This window comes from Ambystoma mexicanum, chromosome 7p (genome assembly GCF_040938575.1).
Source record: "Ambystoma mexicanum isolate Mex_15411 chromosome 7p, UKY_AmexF1_1, whole genome shotgun sequence".
Classification (NCBI taxonomy): Eukaryota; Metazoa; Chordata; class Amphibia; order Caudata; family Ambystomatidae; genus Ambystoma; species Ambystoma mexicanum.
Genome location: NC_090939.1, coordinates 170,177,551 through 170,197,091, shown reverse-complemented (window position 1 = coordinate 170,197,091; position 19,541 = coordinate 170,177,551). Strand labels below are relative to the sequence as shown.

Below are 19,541 nucleotides of genomic sequence, written 5' to 3'. Positions count from 1 at the left end.
GAAATGACGTGGATGCCCAATCGGTCGCCCATCATGCAGTAACCAGGAGTGACCCTGCTTATCTTCAAAGCAGGACTGACCCTGCTTAGCTTAAAAGCTAGGAAAGGGCCAGCCCCCTCAAGCAACATGGCCTGAGGAGGCTGGCCCCTTTCTCACTTTGCAGCTAAGCAGGGTCTGTCCTGGTTACTGCATGGATGGGAAACCAGGATGGCTTTTGTCGCGAAAAAACAGCCAAAAAAGAGAAATGCTTTCCAGCCCTCACCAAGTGCACCCCTCATCTGTGACAGCTCCCCCCACTCCCCAGATGGCCTCCTCACCTCCCCTGCCCCCTCATTTCCCCCCAAAATACAAGTTGTTTCTGTGACGCTGTTTGCTTTGAGATGTTGGCTATTCGAGGCTACAGAAAGCTTTGTGTTGCAAACTCAGTCCCTAGACCCCCTCAAACTCCCAAAGTTCACTTGGTGCCCTTTACCCACCTCCCCACCTCTAGCATGATGCAATTTGCATGTTCTTTGACATTCGATGGCTTTTTTTCTATGTTTAATTTTCCAGCATCCTCAGCTATAGCTGCGGCTATCTCTCGCATTGAGAGAAAAAAAAGATGGCAGCCTTTTCATTTCTAAAAACATCCAGTTTTGGTAATTTACCCGAGATAGAGCTATCGATTTTTGAGAAGGGGGCAATCTCTTCTCTTTCAAATATTTTAAAAACTACTGCATGGAATAACCCCAAACCAAGCATGGATGGCGATTTAATGGGCTGTGCACTTTGGCAAAAATGTACCTTGTTTGTCTAGGGGAAAATGAATGGGAAGTAGGCCGCAAAATTGGGGAAAAAATGGTTTTGTCTTCTTAATAACTTTTTTAAATCATTTAACTGGTCTTTATGACACTTTGCAGTCTGCGGGGCCTGCGAGTCCCTAATCACTTTTGAATTTTCGGTCAAATCTGTTAATCGAATCAAAAGTTATTAACAATAGAATTTTAAGGGGTTCCCATAGGAGTCTGACTCACCTTAACTATAGGACGGCTATCACTGCCCTATGATATATATATATATGAGGCAAAGATCTATGGTACCACCTCATGCCCCTGTGTTTATGTTCTGTAAATTACAAAGGGAGACGGAGGAAGGAGCAGGAGCCTGTACCAGACCTGCCAGATCCCCAGTGGTTTAGTCAGGTCATCCACCACTTGTATGTGCTTATTAAATAAAGTTGTACGTTATGTTATTGGGCATTTGTATAGCGCCTTTTTTTTACCACTGGTATGATCTCAAAGCACTGTGGGATGAATGCCATTGGGGACCGTAGCCCAGGTCAGTGGAGAGAGTAGGGTAGTAAATAGTGCTTGGGTGCAGTCAGTATGTGTGCAGCCAGGGTGAAATAAGTGGTGTGCAGCTGCATTCAAGTGCTAGGGGTGGTGCAGTGGTTTTGTGAGATCAGTAGAATGTGTGCAGCAAGCCAATTAGGCTTGGGTAGCTGCATTCTGTCGGTGGTGGAGCTTGTGAATGAGATTATGTGTGCAGCTGGGCCAATTTTTCGGGGGCACAGCAGCGTTCTAAAGACTGTTGAGGTGTTCTTGGAGGTGTATAAGTATGTGTGCAGCTAGGCCGAATTATTTGAGGGGTATAGCTGCATTCTATTGTTTGTTGGTGCAGAGGAGAGAATTAGCATATTGGTATGAGTGGGTGTGTGTCTGGATTGGAGGGTCCCTGTTCCTGATAACCTTTCAGTGCCTGCTGAGGCGACCGTATCTCCCTATTTTAGAGGTTCAGAGCTTTAGTTCAAGCGATTGCAGGTCTATGCTCATCCCTGTGTCTTGTTGAGTCTACAATTGCTTATTGGAGGACACCTTCTCAGTGTGTAGTTACATCCAGTTCTATTCTATATGCAAGTACATCCTAGATATGATGACTTGTACTCAGTGAACACGAAGGTCCAGCATCGGACCAGGCCATGTTGTTGGTGCTGTGTCTGACTAACCTTATTACGTGTAGCAGAGGTTTTGTGTGTTCCTGGTCCCGCGTGTGGTATGATTATTTATGTATACATGTAGATGTCTATGCGGTGGGTTTTATACAGCGCAAATCTAGCTGGGAAACGACGGAGAAGCAGGGAGTACTAATAAACGAGGGGATAGAGTAACATGATACAATAATATTGACCCGATTGGAAGAATGGAATACTAAGGGTACAGTTAGAAGGATATGAAGAGAGGGGATACAGTGGGAATCAGCCCGGGTATACAGGGTTTCACAGGGAAAGAGGGAACCAGTCTGGATTCACTAGGCTCCACACATTCCTGGACCTGTACAGTTCATAGTAGTGATCAATGGCGTTCATCAAAGGGCAAAACTACCCAAGGAAGTAATTAGTTGAATGTGAACACTAACATTTGATTGGTCTTTGTAACGACTAAAAGGAAACAGTAACATAACTACCACTGTTAACGAGAGAGGCGTATGTTCACAGGTGGCGAAGGGCGGCCCTGCAGATGTGGGAGGCCTGCAAGATGATGACGTTCTGGTGGAAGTGAACGGCGTGAACGTGGAGACAGCATCTTATGAAGATGTGGTGATGAGAATCCGTGAAACTAAGGGCAACCTGACACTGCTGGTGGCCACCACAGAGGCTTATGAGTTCTTCAAGGCACATAATATTCCTGTTACTGCCTCGCTGGCTGAGCCCACGGCTGACATGGCTGAGCCTCCATCCTACACGGAAACGCTGGCGGCCGAAGCAAAAAAACCCACTCCAGAACAAAAACGCAGGGTGAGTAGAATAAAACATCAGCACGCGTCAAGTTCATTAACGATTACATACAAGACTTATAAAAGGGCAGTACGATTTTTCAGTGTCATTTGTTTAAAGAAAGAATGCTCACAGCTTTCTGTGTATTGTTAAATGTTAAATGTTAAAGGTATTTGTACCGCGCACCGTCACCAACGGAATTGGTCCCCAGGCGCTCAGGCGGATCTGCAAACGATAAAGGTGGGATGGGTTAGTAGGTTGAAGAAGGGAGTAGGATAGTGAGAGAAGTGGTGTGCTGTTGGCAGCTTCAACTCAGTATACACCGGGTGCTGAGCTTTTGGTGCAGGTATCGGATTGGAGTCAGTCCACGTGTGCTGTTGTTCCGGTTTATGTGTTGTTGCAGTGTTGTGAAGTGCGTGCGGTTTGTTGTGCGAGAGATGGTTGTGTGAGTTTTTGAGTGAGATAAGTATGCGGAGTTTGAGCTTATTGGTTAGTGGGTTACATGACCTTTACCAATGCTACTACTCGCGGTTCTGGGGAGAGTGGCACTTGTTGGCCCTCGCATTCCCATCTAGGAGCGGCGCAGGCCAATGATTGGGGCTCCATACTGGTGTGATCATGCCAACATTCACACTTTTATCTGGTCGCGGCGCAGGCTAGTGTTTAGAGATCGATCCAGGAGTGGGCAAGCTAGCGTTCACAACTCCATCCGAACGCCACGCAGGTTGGTGTTCACGGCTTTGATTGTGGCATAAGCTATCATTCACGTTTCCTGGGCGCGTGCGTGTTATCCTTCGAACAGTCCTATCCACATGCGACGCAGGCCAACGTCTATCTAGATGCGTCTGCCAGTCTGGCTGTGTTCGTCCGGTGCGTAAGAGCGGGAGAGTGTAGGTCTAGGTTTCGTCTGGGTCTAGTTAGGTGGTCAGTCTCTGTAGCCTTCCTTTGCGGCTGTCTTCCATGATGCCTTATGCTCTGTCGAGTGGTTGGTTCTTTGGCTTGAGCGTTTGTTCAATTTGAGAGTGGCCGAAGTTGGGGTTATTCTCATCATTGTTTTAGTGTATGGGCATTCCGGTGCGTCTCCGTAGTGAAGAGCCGAGGAGAAACGTATGTGACAGATCAGTTGTTTTTCTTATTATTCAATTAGAAACCACTCTTACTGATGTGCATGCCTAGTCGATTTAGTGTACTTGTCAACCAATCTGTTTACTGTGTGGACTGTAGCACTATAGTGTATGCTTTCTTATCCGGCATTTTGATATCTCGAACGTTTTATTATCCGGCAGTAAAAGTAGCATTCCGGATGATAACATGCTGAGTAAAAGAGTTTAAAGTCTGGATAACAGAGCATTCCGATGATAGAATGGCAGTAATGGTTTATCTTTTGTTTTTTGTATTAATGTGTTCTAGTTCGCAGTGAACCTTTCAGATATCAGATTTTTAAAATAACAGCTTATTAAAAAGACATCATAAAAATAGTTCCAAAAGAACAGGATTAAGGAGGACAAAATATACTAAAAATATCCACCTATCCCATTAATACTGGCACCCCACAATTCATACATAATTCATATTCCTTGTGGTAAGGCGGACCATGGTTTCACTGACCATTTTTCCATCAGGTTCATGTTCAAAAGCTTGCCACACTTGCCCTAAAGAAATAGACCGAGGTGGACTACATCCAGAAACACAGTTCAACCAAAACACTTTGGCCTGATTCACAGAAGCGTTTTATAATGGTGCAATCCCATAGGAAAACGCTTTGTGAATCAGGCCCTTTGTTCTGTATGTCTTGAGAGCCGTTGGCAAAGTTCATGTCCTAGCTGAAATAATACTTACTCATTCTCTTAGATGAGGTAAGGACGTGTCTTAATGTGTCCAGGGCATAACAGTCTCCACACAGGCGGCATAACCGACTTTCTTTAGGAATATCTAGCCACGCACCCTTAATCGCAAGTGCAGGTCATTTGTTCAGCCTTAGAAACATAAAGACAGGACTCACAGCCGGACAAGGAGATCGTAGATGTACTTCTGAGGTCTACGATATGGTATGGGAAGAACAATCTCGAAGATGTGCTCGGAGAACACAACCTGCCTACATGATCATGGTTTACCAGCCAATCCCATTCCAAGGCCCTTTTCATAAAAAATCTTAAAAGAATTCCCATTTCCAAACTCCAAATCGGGCACCATACAAATTTCCCGAAGAAACTATCATTAAGTGCCTTCAATTCTGACAGGACCGGGCATGACTCCTTCCAAATTTTATCCCTTAAAATTGAAAGCGCAGTACAATTCATCGAGCACATTATCCTTATGAACAATTTTCCCCTGTTTCTCCTGGCCACTGAGGCCAAAGAAGTCCGACCAAGTTCGAGTCTCACTGCTGGCATTGGCGTTGCACTGGACAGACCTAATATCTGCCGTCAAAAGGAACCTTCTAAGGTGCTTGCCCAACCATCACACTCCTTGTAGGAACAGAGCATATGCTATACTGGCAACCAATTTTTGCCAATAAAGCGAAATATGACCAACTAGGCTATATTCAGCATCACTGGAAACAAATGTCTTAATAGAGAGCATAGTTGCTACTGCTTTGGCGTGACACTTTTTTAAGAGTACAGAATCTCCTCGTTGGCTACCAACATTGTAGCCAAAGTAGCAATAACGATCTACGCTACTCGCTTGTAGAAATTATAAGTATGTCTCTTTTTACTTAACAAACCTCATAAACTTAGGTTTGGCCATGTATACCACCAAATCGTTTGACATAGCATACTTCATTATGGCTTGCGCACTTCTACAACTTCCCACATAAGTAGTGTCAAAAGAATGGCAAGGTCGTGCACAAAAGCGACGTATACAAATTTAGAGGAGCCCAATCTTGGAGGAAATTTCCTAATTCACCAAGCAGCTCGCCAACATCAGCCATGAATAAACTGATTAAAACTGGGGTGAGCAGACACACTTGTTTGACTCCCTTTCCAGTGGGAATCGGGGCAGATAATTCACCAGCACGTTCAGCCTAACACACACCACATTATTACCGTGCAGCAATTGACAAGGATGAATAAGGTTCCTTGACATCCATAGCCTCTCCATTTTGTCCCATATTTTGGTACGATCTATAGCATCAAAAATCGGTGCGAAATCGATAAAAAGGATGTAAAGAGGAAGAGAGGACTTTGCTCTCGCTTGTTCAATCAGGGAATTTACTATCCAAATGTTATGAACAGTTGACAACCCCTTCCAAATACTAGTCTGATAACTACTCAAGACTTGGTTATCCACAATCCATTCACCTATAGTATGCAAAGGGAAGGTTGCAAACATGTTACTGGGCCCGTCCAGCAGCAATAGCAATCTGTAATTCCTCAGCTCCTCTCTGTTCCCTCTCTTGAACAGAGGAACATGTGCGACTCCTTCCAAGAATCGGGGACACTACTAGTTCTTACAACCTGATTAAACAATAACAGCAAGAGATCAGCCCTTTGATCAGGATTGGCCCTCATGGTCATGTTTGAAAAGCTGTCGGAATCGGGGGTGTGCAACGGCTTAAACCCCATGATTATCTCAGCAATGCTTCCTTTATTAAATCTGAGCTTCCATGGGCCTGAATACATTAGTTTTATGGTGTTGATGCCTTAAATGTGTCACCCAATGGGACTCCTAGATATTGCTGGTGATTCAGCTGGCCAAAGCAGTTCGAATGCTCGCACCTACTATTAAAAACACTCCACATCTTCTTGCTATCATTGGTCCTGATGGCCGCATATAGCGCCTGCCAGGCTTTATTTGCCGTGGACTTATGATGTCGTTTTAACCATTTATTGTAGCAATTTTTGAACAATTTTATCTCCCTAGATTTTACTGACGGGTCAGGCGTAGAGCATTTAATTTTCCTTATTGCCTGTCGTAGGCATGTCTTTGAATTTTCATTATTTTAATGTAGGAGCGCAAATACTTCTTATCCTGTCTAAATGTTTGAAAGTTTCCTACAGTTAGAAATTTGGAAGTTATAGAGCTAATCCAATTCACAATCTCTTCAGGTGAATTTAGCCTTTCGTATACTCTGTTCAGATTACCCATATACTTTGTTATAGCGATCAAGTTTCTATCCGACCATCCAACTTAATGTAGCCCATTGTTTACTTGCACACAGCCTACCTTAACGATATCGCTTCTCCCAATATCATTAGCTTTAATGTCTACAGTTAGAATGGCGTGGTCGCTGTATTCAGAGAACTCCGAAGACATTGGGCCTCATTATGTGTCCGGCGGTAGCCGTGCAGGTAAATACCGGCATGGCTGCCGCCAGAGTTGTGCATTTACCGGCACCCGGCAATGGGGATTTACTGGGGCATTCCAGCCCCGGCGGACCGGGTAAATCCCCATTACCAAGTGCTGGTAATTATTACTCCCCATTCCCTTTGAGTCCCATTGGACTCAAAGGGAATGGGGAGGCCGGATGCACCAGCACCATTCAAGCATGGTGCTGGTGCATCCGTCGAGGTCTGTTCGCAGGTGCCGGTCCGCCCACCAGGTCAGACACCCGCGAGCAGAACTCGTAGCTTACTGACGCCGGTGTTACCGTACTGGCAAACTTGTAATGAAGCCCATTTAATCCACAGTAGCACACAGCAAATCATTCCCATACAAGAAATATATAGTAGAATACCTATCACCATTTCTCCACGTCTTGGCGTCAGGAAATCCCCTTTACTAGTCCCATTCATCATGCACATTCCAAGGTCCTAAAATTGAACCCATGAACTGGCACCCTCAATAGATTTTACCTGTCTATCACCAATGACATTTACCGGTATTGCCCCAAACTTTGCCATAATACAGTCGATACAACAAGCGTTCTTATCACCCCTGATTAAGATATCAATATTGGGGTTCCTGACTGTAATGGGAATAATATGCTCGTCAATGGTCAGTTGCGCTGCCTCGCCTTCCCCCCGGGTGGATCGTACACATTTACTATAACAATGTCATGGCCTTTACTAATTTCCACCCCTACAATTTAGAGGTTTGGGTTAACACTTTCCAGTACAATTTCACATGCACTAAAGTCATTAGAACATAAAGTAAGCAAACCACCAAAGGGCTGAACATTAACACCTTTGTTGGCAGGCCTTCTAAAGCCGGAATAGCCATCAAATACCCCTTTCACTCATCAACCATGTCTACTGAAATAGTATTATATCTGCCATTTGGAATAGGCTTCTAAAGTCTTTACCAGAAAACAAATGTGAATGACCACGAGAGTTCCAAGATTTTATGGGAACAGTGTGTGAAGGACCGGAGGGGGGTCTGTACTTACGCTCTCTATATGGTAAATGGGAGGCACAGAGGACCCCTGCCAAGATTCTCTATTATTGAGACGTGGTCGCGCAATCAAGGCCTAGCTTCTCAGGAGGTGATGCGGGCTAGTTCTAAAGTACAGTGTAGTCCCCAAGCACCCACAAAGGAATGTCCGCACACTGTATTAGTTAAAACACAGTCTTTATATAATTAATATTCAAGGTTATGTACAATATCACGATAACTCACTTTGTACTCGGTTATCTACAATGGCAAATATACAGTTCTACGTGGTACCACAGTTACTATTAGCTCTCTTTAAAGTGCATCAACTGTATGGTTAAATGTCACACAAATCAGTTCGTAAAGGAAACCAACAATAGATACAAGAGGAAAGCAGATGGTTAGAACAATTGGCAGAATACTGGCCCTGCTACCTAGACACAGATCTGTGTGGCGATCCCCCCACCTGGGCAACCTTTAGAATAAAGATATATCACAAGCCCAGTCCATATATTGTTCACAAGGGACTTCTCAATAGTTCTGCAACCCCAAAATGTCTGGCATTGTAGCGTTCCTCGTCGGGTAATCGACGGCCTTCTTGAGTGCCCTCCCTTTAAGGCAGGAGTCACGGGCCGTCGAACATCCGACGGAGAACAGGGTGACCTACGGCAGTGAAGTGGCAGCTTCGTTCCTAGCGGTGCTCGTTGATTATGGAACGTAAACGTCCTGCAAGGAGGAGGCGTGCGGGGCACCTCGATGTCAATAGTTCTGGACCGCAAAGAGTTTGAAGAACTGTGGGCCAGCAAGGGCGTCGAGTCATCGGCATCTCTGTGGTCTTTGGGTGGTGGGAAACCCACCGTTGGATACTGCTCAGCGCGTCCACGTTCGGGCCTTCTCCAGCGGGATAAAGCGGCGGTGATGCGGATGAGAGCGTCCTTGGATTTGAAAGATCTTAGGCAAACGGGAGCACAGCGGCTACGGTCGTCGACGGCGGTCGTCGACAGTGGCGGACAACAGTCTGGGCGCTTCTCCTTGGGATTCTGCGGCAGTCCCCATCACGCGTAGGCAGCCTGTCATAGGTCTGGCTACCATGGAGCTTTGGCAAAGATCAGCTGGTGCACGATGGTCCCTCGTAGCTCGGGAAGAGGACTCCTTACCAGGTCCTCTCTGGGTCAGTCCTTGCAGACACAGCAGCTTTCAGATTGATGAAGGAGAGCAACAGCAGTTGTTCTCTTCCAGCAGGGCTTCAAGGTCAAGCTTCAGTTTCACTCCAGTTACTCTTCAGCTTCTGAACACGAATTCTAGCAATGAGAGGCCCCCAGATATACTAGTTGGTCTCCCAGTCATTCTGCTGGGTCACACTCAGGCAACCAATCGGGCAGAAGGGCATTCATGCAGAAAGACAGCCAGCCAATCAGGCGCATAGTGCATTTAGGCCATTCACTTCTCTCCAGACACTCACAACAAGTTATGTGTATTGGGACAAGTACCCAGCCATTCAACACTCCACACTGCATTCATACCAGTTTCGGGCAGGGCTGTCTCAGTCATTGTGTCAACCACCAGATACTAGATATCCACAACACAGAATGTGTATTCTTCACACACTCCATTCACCCAGGTTCCACCCACAGGTGTACCCACAACATACGGTCGTTGCGAAGGCTCCAGCCAGTCTGGTCGACACTTCCCCACACTACCATATATGGAACTTCCACCCAACAGCCAGTCAGGGGGAAGGGACAGAGAGAGGCCTTCCCGGGACTTTGGGAAGATCAAGGTAACAGGTGATGGAGGGCAAGAGGCCACGGGGGCCATCTTGTCCCCATCAGGAATCTACCGATTCCAAGGACAGGGCCTGGGCATCCCAAAATGGAGGTTGCTCAGGGCACCAGTCATTTCAGCACGGAGCTGCCACTAGCCCGTACCCTGCTCTGTGGGCAATGAACAGGTGCCCAAAAACATACACTATGGGCACAGGGTTGTACCCCCACCCATCACCCATGGGGACCATAAGGGTATCCCATGGGTCTGTTCACCAAAACCAAAAGAGAGATCTGCACCGCCAGGAGTCCCACATGAACTCCTGTGCGGAAAACACGACAGAACACACAATAAAAGGCAGTAAAAGACAAGGATACGCAGGCCCTGTCCCTCCGATGCATTTCCTGAATCACACAGTGCTCTCCGGGTCTCTGGGCAGGGGTAGGAAGGAAAGATTGAAGCCATTCCCAGTGCGTTTTAGTAACCATATCCCCGTCGTGAGAGCTCGCTGTGTTCTTCAACAACGTTTTGGCTGATTGACTCAATAATTCCAGACGTGAAAGCCATTGCACTAAGGGTTTTCCCTTTGGCAGTCCTTTTTTTCTTTAGATGAACTGTTTGGTCGATATCGAATCTCCACTTTAAAAGAGATGAAGCGTTGCTTCGAACCAGGGGAGCAATTCCTGAGTCCAAACAATAGACTGTTACAGCTGCACTATAACAATCCAAGTGTTCGAAGAAGTCAGTCACTACTCTGCAACACTCTCAGTGCCAGAAGATGCCTGAAGAATTGCAGCACAGAACTCCGATTCATCAAATAGTCTAGTAATTATGAAACAAGTAGGAGACAACCGCACCGTGGCCTGAGATTGAACGGATCTCACCTCAAGCGGCACTTTAACGCTCACATTGTACAGACTAACTGATTCAACGTCCTCGAGAGAATCAATTTAATTCAGACTGAGTTATCGAATCTTCCACCACAGGTGCGGACAGTGCTGTTTTGTTCTATTACACTTTCAAAACTACCAAAACAGATCTAACCTTACTAATTTGACGATTCGGCTCACCAGTCAATAGCCCGTTAGTCAGGTTGCCACTTTTGTTGTTCTTTGGTAAAGACGCTGCTTTAGGGGCATTCAGCAAATTTCAAACTCTCCACAGACAGACCTACAAGAACCTCTTACACAAACCGTATCATCATTCTTAAGACCCTCAGGACCCGCGCAGGAGGTTCTAGCTCCCTCCCACCACACTTGTAAAGTATTGTCTCGCACACAGCCTTTAGGAAAGCTGTCAAAACACTATTGTTTGTATAAACCGCACCCGACTGGCTCTGTGCCTTGAATACTTTAAGCTACCTGTCCCATTCTCTGTAACCGGCTATGCTAATTTTATTATTTATGTATTATTTATGAAAACACAATCATTTATGTATGTGCATCACAGCACCATGTTAGGCTTTCGCTCTCTGGGGGTGGAACGAGCTGGGGGTAGATCTCTGGCTTCGGCTTGGGCCTCCTTTTGGAAAAGCCTCCCTGCCACTTTAAAACTTGAGGAGAACCATCTCCGGTTCCGGAAGCACCTCAAGACCTTCCTCTTTTTTTCTGCCTTCGCTCCCCCTCTCACCTGCTGATCTGTTCTCTCTTGGCACTGAGCACCTGGCCACCCTCTGTCGTTCGGGCCCAGGTACCTGCTCACCCTGCCACCCTCCTGCACTGCCTCTGGGCCCCCCCTGCACTGGGGTCTGTATCTGTACCCATACAGCACCCCCTTTTTCTTCCTGCACTTATCAGACCTACCCTGTCTGCTGCCTTAAACCTAGCACTTGCAGATTTCTGGCTGCATTACCACTGTTCGTTGCCTTTATTATTTATTTATTGTTATTTATCTGTTTCTCCTCTGCTTCGCACTTTCCACTTCTCCCTCCTTCCATGCACTTTTCCCCACCCCCTCTCCCATGCACTTGCGCGTTCTCAATGTCACTGGACCTAGTAAGATCGCTGTTTTGGTCTCCCCTGTTCCCCTCCCTTGCCTTGTCGCGCTCTGAAAGACTTGTGTACGAGCGCAATAGACATAAAATATCAATCAATCAATCAATCTCTGTAACCATGAGCAAGCCTCCAACCTGTAACTAAGACACCGTCCTGCAACAGCACCTCGATGCCCTCGGGCTGTAGTGCGCTTTACAAATGCAAAAATAAATAAATAAATAAAATTCTTCTGCTCATCCTGCGTGATGACTATTTCAGGCAGAGCAGCAGGGTTACACACATGAACCATGGTTTCTTTGACAGCTTAATGCCATTTCTGAAACAATTTCCTAGTAAGAACAGTGCTCATCACCAGCTCCCTGACTGACCCGCTCACCCGGTAACTCTACCGTAGTAGATTCCAGCAGATTCTCACTGATGAGAACCAAATCATCCAAAGGAGGGATATCTTCACCCGCCACTTGTGTTGGTCTATAGATCGGCTGCCTTGGTTTTCTCCTCGTTCCCTTTGTCGACCGAAACTGGATTAGCATTCATCAATGTAAGCAGATTTTCACGCTAAGGGGAGTGCCCTCGTGATTCTCTCAGTATGTAATAGCAAAGTTTCAATAAAATCTCAAGGGCAAAGCTCGTTGCTTCATTTTGAACGATCATTCTCCCACTCCTTTCAGTGGTAGTTGATCCTTCCGCCTCATCCTGCTGTTCACCACTCCCTATTGCCACAATAGGGGTTTCATCGATTAGACCAGTCAGTCTTGGAGAACCAGAGAGCCTTTGCGTAAGCCGGGACGGCACAGGGTCCTTGTGTGACCCGTGAATCTCCACACACGTAACGCAAGTCTCCTTTATGCCACTCTCCTTTGTCAACTGTTGAACTTCTGATTGTAAGGAGAAACACAAATTGAGTAAGGAGTTGTTAATGTCTATTTACACTGACAAACATGCCAGCCCTGCTTGCGCCCCAGCTTTAGATGTATCAGAGTTGCACGTAGGCTTTTTACTGCCTTTTAGTGGCGTCATAAAGTATTTAGTAATTTTAGATCCTGCATGTTGAACTTCATCATGCAACTGCACACCCTCTGGACTCTGGAAAGCTGCTCACAACAATCCCTCCCCATTGCTTGGTGGGTGCTTGATTTGACATTGTCTTATTAGCACACATGTTGTAACTCCATTTACACCCTTTGTAAGGTATTCGAGTAACCCAAACGTCTCTTACTGAGGCCCGCTGTAATTGTAAGAGCAAGAAGTTAAACCCAATCACTCACCACAAACTGCAAACTGTAGAACACTTAACAAAGCAGTTTGCAAGGCGCGCGCAGCAGCCCTTTGCGCTAGGCTTTTAAACGATCACCAATGCAGAGGGGGCGGGGTCAGCACTCTAGCCAATCTTATAGGCGAAAAACACTCTGGGTAAGCTCCACTGTTAGTCCCAAGACTGCTCCAAACTGCCGAACACCTGACAAAGCACTTCTCAAAGGACACGCAGATGGGAGGGGCAGCACTGCAGCCAATCATGTAGGCAAACAAAAACTCCTGGTAAGCGCCAGTGTGATTCCCACGACTGCTGAAAACTGTAGAACACTCGACAAAGCACTTTGCATATATACCTCTGTTGCCCAGCACCACAGACTCAGATTATGTAGGCGCAGGAGTACAGCAGGTAATGGGTGACCACAGAAAGGAGAGGCAATTAGCAGTATAGAGAGTTTTGACAGCTTTGTGAAAACACATAATCCGGCGATGAAGCTCAAACTGGAAGGCTGTGCCATTTCTGGCCTGTGTTGCCCCTCAGTGAGATGTTGATCACCCGTGGCACTCTGGAATAACATCTGCGGTGCCTAAGGTGAAACATTTATTGTTCATATTTTTAAGAAAGAAAGGTAAAAGCAGGAAATAGTTTGCTCATCAAGCACAGCAAGTATTTCTTCAAAGGCTTACTAAATTCAGGCCGCAGTAGTGCCGACACTTGATCTTTGGAATGATCTTGAGCAGAAGGAGGTCAGGCATAGACTACTATGTCCTCTCAAGGAAAGAGGAGAGTGTCACCCTGAAATTCTGCTGCGTCGCCTCCATGATCCAAACAGAATGATCCTGAGCAGAAGGAGGACAGGCATAGACTACTATGCCCTCCCAAGGAAAGAAGAGAGTGTCACCCTGAAATTCTGCTGCATCCACCTCCATGATCCAAACAGGGGCTATTCCAGTTTCTCTGCAATGGTGAAGCGATCAAGGAGGGGAATTGCCATTTCTTGAAAAACAAAAGGATCAGCTCAATATTGAGTTGTCACTCATGAGAAGGGTGGGTTAGCTGGCCCAGGGCACGCTGAGCCCCAGACATGAGGATGAGCCAGAAAATCGCGTTATCTCCTGATGACAGGAAAAGGAAGGACTACGAATTCCTGGGTGGGAAGATTTTGTTTCCCCCAGCGGATGGCAAAAGAAACATAGAATCACTCTGTGATCTCACATTTTTGCATACAATAATCTGATGCGTCGATAGTGAGGATCTTGGGGGGCTAGCTACCCTAGAGTCCCGACAGTCCTGACATTAACATAGCACTGGATCCTTTCCAGACCTAGCAACACACCTGCTGTGATTTGTTCACGGTATGGTTACGAGCCCAATTATAAATTCCTTGATCACTTGGAGGGAAAAAGGGAACAGTGGCCTGAAGGGAAACATGAACTGGAGACAATCCTGTGATAATCTGCTGGGCTAGGCTCTGTGGGCTGAGTACACACGTAACCTTCAGGGTGAACCACAGTAGCAGATATGTGGGGCCCCCAAGGTCTTCCCCGGTGAACAACTCTACAGGGTCCATGATGTTTGTTTGTTTGTTTGTTTGTTTTATTTCTAATGCGCTCCAGACCCATAGGTAGAAGGGCGCAACAGGTAGGATAATGCAAGGCTTACAAAGTTACACATTATACAAGATACAGTACTATTATACAATTTATACAAGATACAGTGATAATATACAAATTATACAAGACAGGAGTTGTAAAAGTCAGTGAATTGCATAAAAAGGTGCAGGTAACATGTCATAATTCAAAAGAAGAAAAGGGACCAGTGTCAGGTGTCGTGCCTAGGAATATAGTGGGCAGGTGACTAGTGGTCGTTAGAGATAAAGTGTTGGATGGCGTTCCTTCTAAATAGTGGGTAAGGTTGATCTGTTCTCAAATTGTTTGGTAGTAGATTCCAAGTTTTAGCAGCCTTCACAGGGAAGCTATTGCCACCAATCGTGGTTAGTTTAAATCTAGGTACTACTGGGCAGTTCGTGTTGGTAGCTCTGGTTGGTCTGATAGAGGTTATTTTGTGTATTTTGTTCATGAGGTAGCTAGGAGCGGCATTGTTGAGAGCTTTATGTGTCAAAGAGATTATTTTTAATTGTATTTTGTTGTTTGTGGATAGCCAGTAGTGTTGACGTCTGACGGCGGAAATGTGTGCTCTTTTATTTATGCCAAGCGCTGCTCGCAAGGCGTTGTTTTGGAGCGTTTGTAGTTTCAGGATGGTTGATTTATTAGCACCACTGTAGAGGGCATTGCAGTAGTCAATCCTGGAGAGAATAAGTGCTCTGGCCAGGATCATGCAGCTATTATTAGAAAGGAAAGGCTTACCTACTCTTATCAGTTTGCAGGTATAGGCGGTGGTGGAGGCCAAGGATTTAAGCTGTTTATCAAATGATAGTGTGGAATCCAGGTAGAAACCAAGGGTTTTTACTTCCTTGGAGACCCTACTAGTATTTCCATCAATATTGAAGGCAGAGAATTCCTGGCCTAGTTTTTTGATGTTTATGTGTGTTCCCAAGATTATCAACTCCGTCTTGTCGTCGTTCAAGTACAAGCCATCAGTGGCCATCCATGCCTGAATGACTAGATATACCCTGTTCACCAACTCAGAGTCCTTCCCATGATCCCCAGAAAGTGGGAGGAGAATCTGTGTATCATCTGCATAGTTGGTGTAGGTGATACCTAGAAGGTCCAAATTGTCGAACAAGGGTTTGGTGAAGATATTGTATAGGGTTGGCGAGACACAGGAGCCTTGGGGAACGCCACATAATATGGGAGTGGGGTCAGCTGCGGCCGATGGGGAAAATACTCTCTTTGTTCTTTCGCTAAGGAAAGATCCTAACCACTTCCATGACTTGCAGCTCTCCACACTGAACGTAGGCCACGGGACGGTACCTTGGGGAAGCCTTCTCTCTTTACTTTCTGTCTTAATGCCTGCATGCACCGAACACGTGTGTAGCATTCTAGCGTTTACATGGCCACTGGTACACTTTCTCTGTTCAAGGGATGCAAGAACAGGAAACACGCAGGAACCGTATCTGGCAGTTCGCATGATCGATGCAATAAAGATCAGGCTTGGCACCCGTTGGCTCTGTGTCCGCCTCATTCATTTATAATTGCATGTTCTGGCAGCCGCTGCTTATATGAGCCTGCTTCCAGGAATATAATAACGTGGTTCTGACCTCTGACGAGGGCCTGGTGTTAGCGCTCTGATCTGAAACCTCAGAGGAATGAATCTCTGGAGCATCTGATGGTGGCCTTGCACCAAATTCCTTCAATGTGTTAGTGCCTCATATTGATGAGTAGGGATGGGGTGGGGTACAAACCTAGGGACATAGTACCCTCTGCAGCTGATGGCCCACATGTTCAAGTCAAGAGAGCTGGGTGCTGTGAAAAGGAGAGGAGTACTCAAACACACCTGACCACCATTCATCTTTGCTGCAAATTAATGAACAAGATTTCCGCTCCCTGATCTGTCCTTGCCTGCAATCCTCTGTAACCCCTCTCTCAGTATCCCTTGAACTGTAACACTAATATCTGCACAAATAGGAGCATGCTACATAAACCCCAGGCATAAAATTGTAGAGAGGCAAATGAATGTGTCATTCATGACATTGGCCCCTCTCCCACCACTGTATCGCAGGTATGAGAGAAGATATTCACTGAGGCAACCATATCGACCACTTCTAGGAGGAACGCAGGAAGAGGCAAACCTGCTGATGGAGATGTAACTTGGACGTGTGAAGAAGACTATCAGTCAAGATATTAAGATCCTTGCATTTACATATAGACATGAAGCAAATGAGCACTCGCCATGAAGCTACAAAGACATTGGGCTAATGATGTACTTTAGATATGAAGAATATTTAGACTTCATATTTTATAGCATATACAAAACGACTAAATATAGGCAATGAGACAACAGGATGGGAAGTCATCTTGGATTAAATGACTGACAAAACTACATTATACGAAGAGAGAGGACTGAAGCTACAAAAGAAGCGATGGAGAAAATTTGTTAAAACGAACAGCCCCTGTTCCAAGGTCCCTGAGAAAATAAGGGAGGATTGCACTGTCTGGAGAAGAGTCAAGATAACGAGCTTCTGAATGCCAGACATTGTTTGTGTTAAGATTAATAGAAGAGAAGCCAACCTCATTAAATAGCAGGTGCAGTAAATAAACAGTCTTCAGGAGATGACAGATACATCTCTCAAGTCTCTAATGGTCAGAAAGGGTAATGACACTTGAGTTTATATGAGGTTAAATCAGAGGAGAACCAGTCTGAAGTATGGTCTCCTAGCATGTGATTCATAATTGGACTAACGCCGAGAACATTCACAGACAGACACCTGCTCGCCTCCCTTGTACTTGAAGGAACTACACGGCCAAGGAAAATGAACTACAAAGAAGATGATTTGGATCAAGGCCTGGGAGATATGGATCAAGCATATCGTGGTTTCAAGTAGCATTTGGCTCTCTCTCACGCCACACTTGTATCAATCCATGGGTGTAGAGCTTGTTAGATTTCCAGGGTCAGCAAGACCAACTCCTGCCATTTATTTATATAATCTGATTTTCCTTTCTTCAAAGTAATGTTAAGCCAATTAATTAGAGTGACAGCAATATTCTTTATTTTTAGCAAATATAGGTGGTCCAAGGTGTGACTATCTGATATGAAAGGTCCAATGAAATGATAGACACGTTTAGTTTCTATATGGTAATTGCAATATTAACCACATTTTTCCTTCTGTGCGTTTTTCACGAGAAACGTAGAATGATGTCATATGTGACGAGTATCTGTAATAAAACACAGTTTGCAATATGTAATTGTGTGAGAGCTACTGAGATGTGCTTATATGTTACCCCTGCGTTATACTTGTTGGATAAAGCAGGCCTGTTTTGCCATATCCTTGACTCTGACTGTCTTTTGGTTGTGGGATTTCCTAGCCTACCTAGTCCGCTCAATGGGGAATTCCCAGCCACTTCAGAATGTGGTAGCAGTCGGATGGTCTGCTAAAACCCTCAGATAGTCGAATCCCTCCTGATAACTGCGGAGGTGGAATCGTAGAGACTGAAGAAAAACACGTGTACTGAGACAGCCGGCAGGAGCCCCCTTTGAAGAAAGTCCTGTCCGAGCCCAGCGGAAAAGCCACGCAGATGGAGGGAGACTGGCTGATTGAAAGAGAATCGATACCGAATGCGGTCAGTGGATCTACGGATGTAACTAGATCATCGATAGGGCAAAAGCAATATTGGGATGGGAAATGTGTATATAATACAGTTTTATAAAAGTTATGATATAACAATAAAATAAGAGAGGAGAAGATTCTTGTCACAAGGGGAAGAAAAAGTAGCACATCATCACTTCGGAGGACGAGGAGATTTAAAATGTTTACTCCAGGCAAGGACTGGGAAGGGTGTGTTTACAAACTTCCGAAGGAAGTAGATAAGTGGATACCTCGTTGACGGTGAGATAATGAGAAGATGGCCATGGGATAATTAATGGGTACCGAATGGGATACTGAAGGTGCACCTGTCTATGTGTAAATATGTACAATTACCTTTTGGCTTCAGTAGAAGAAATATGTTGATAAAGGTAAAAATCTGTGTGAAAAATATAGTATATAGAATCAGTGGAATTGTGTTTTTTTTTCAACAACTTACAAAGGTGAAGTTGGAGAGTGGGTGGTTATTGTGGTGCTGCCTAAAAGAGATATAACACGTTAGAGTGTGACGGCAGGAGAAAACGAAAGAATAAAAAAGGTTAAACGGCAGTGACTAAAAACATAGAGAAGTAAGAGTATTGCAAGATGTTACCCAGAAACAAGGAATATCTCCTTAAATATCATTCTGAGTGAGTAAGGGCCACAGCTGGTAAAATGTCCATGCCCCCAAGAGGGTGCATTGTCTAAAAGAGTACTGCAGCACATGACAACACTTTTGCATGCAGCATAGAAAATGCAGAAATTGAAAGAGATTAGCCATTCTTGAATTATGGAGTATGTATGAACATGAGAAAGAGGGTCCACCCATGAAAGAATGAATGCTTAATCATCATGAAAGGGAGGGCTCCTCCATCTCATTATCAAACTGACGATGTATCTGATGACACACAAGGGGTGTACCCATTAAAAGAGCTAAAAGCAGCGACAGGATATACTAGCCCTGCATATGAGCCACCAACTCATAATAATGAGGACGCTCTTAAAAGTGCTAAACTAGTCAAGACCATACCAGTGCCTATTGGTGGCACATATAGTGAACGAATCGCATTGCAGGCAAGACTAACAAAAGCCGAGGAAGAAGTTCTGAAACATAGGGAAAAACAGAACAACAAGGAAGAGATAGCCATTACCCCAAACAAATGGGTAGGATGGCAAATATTATTAAAATTAGATGGGAAAAACATGCGTGAGCTTGAAGAA

General features: G+C 45.3%; 1 protein-coding gene across 4 annotated transcripts in view; it reads left to right on the top strand.

The window, feature by feature from the left end:
- Positions 1-19,541, top strand: part of PDZK1 (PDZ domain containing 1) — a 201,815-nt gene that overhangs the window by 160,581 nt on the left and 21,693 nt on the right. For all 4 annotated transcript variants that reach the window (XM_069636013.1, XM_069636010.1, XM_069636012.1 and 1 more), the window contains one exon: positions 2,474-2,773. In XM_069636013.1, the coding sequence (XP_069492114.1) occupies positions 2,474-2,773 (300 nt within the window). The remainder of the gene's footprint in view (positions 1-2,473; positions 2,774-19,541) is intronic.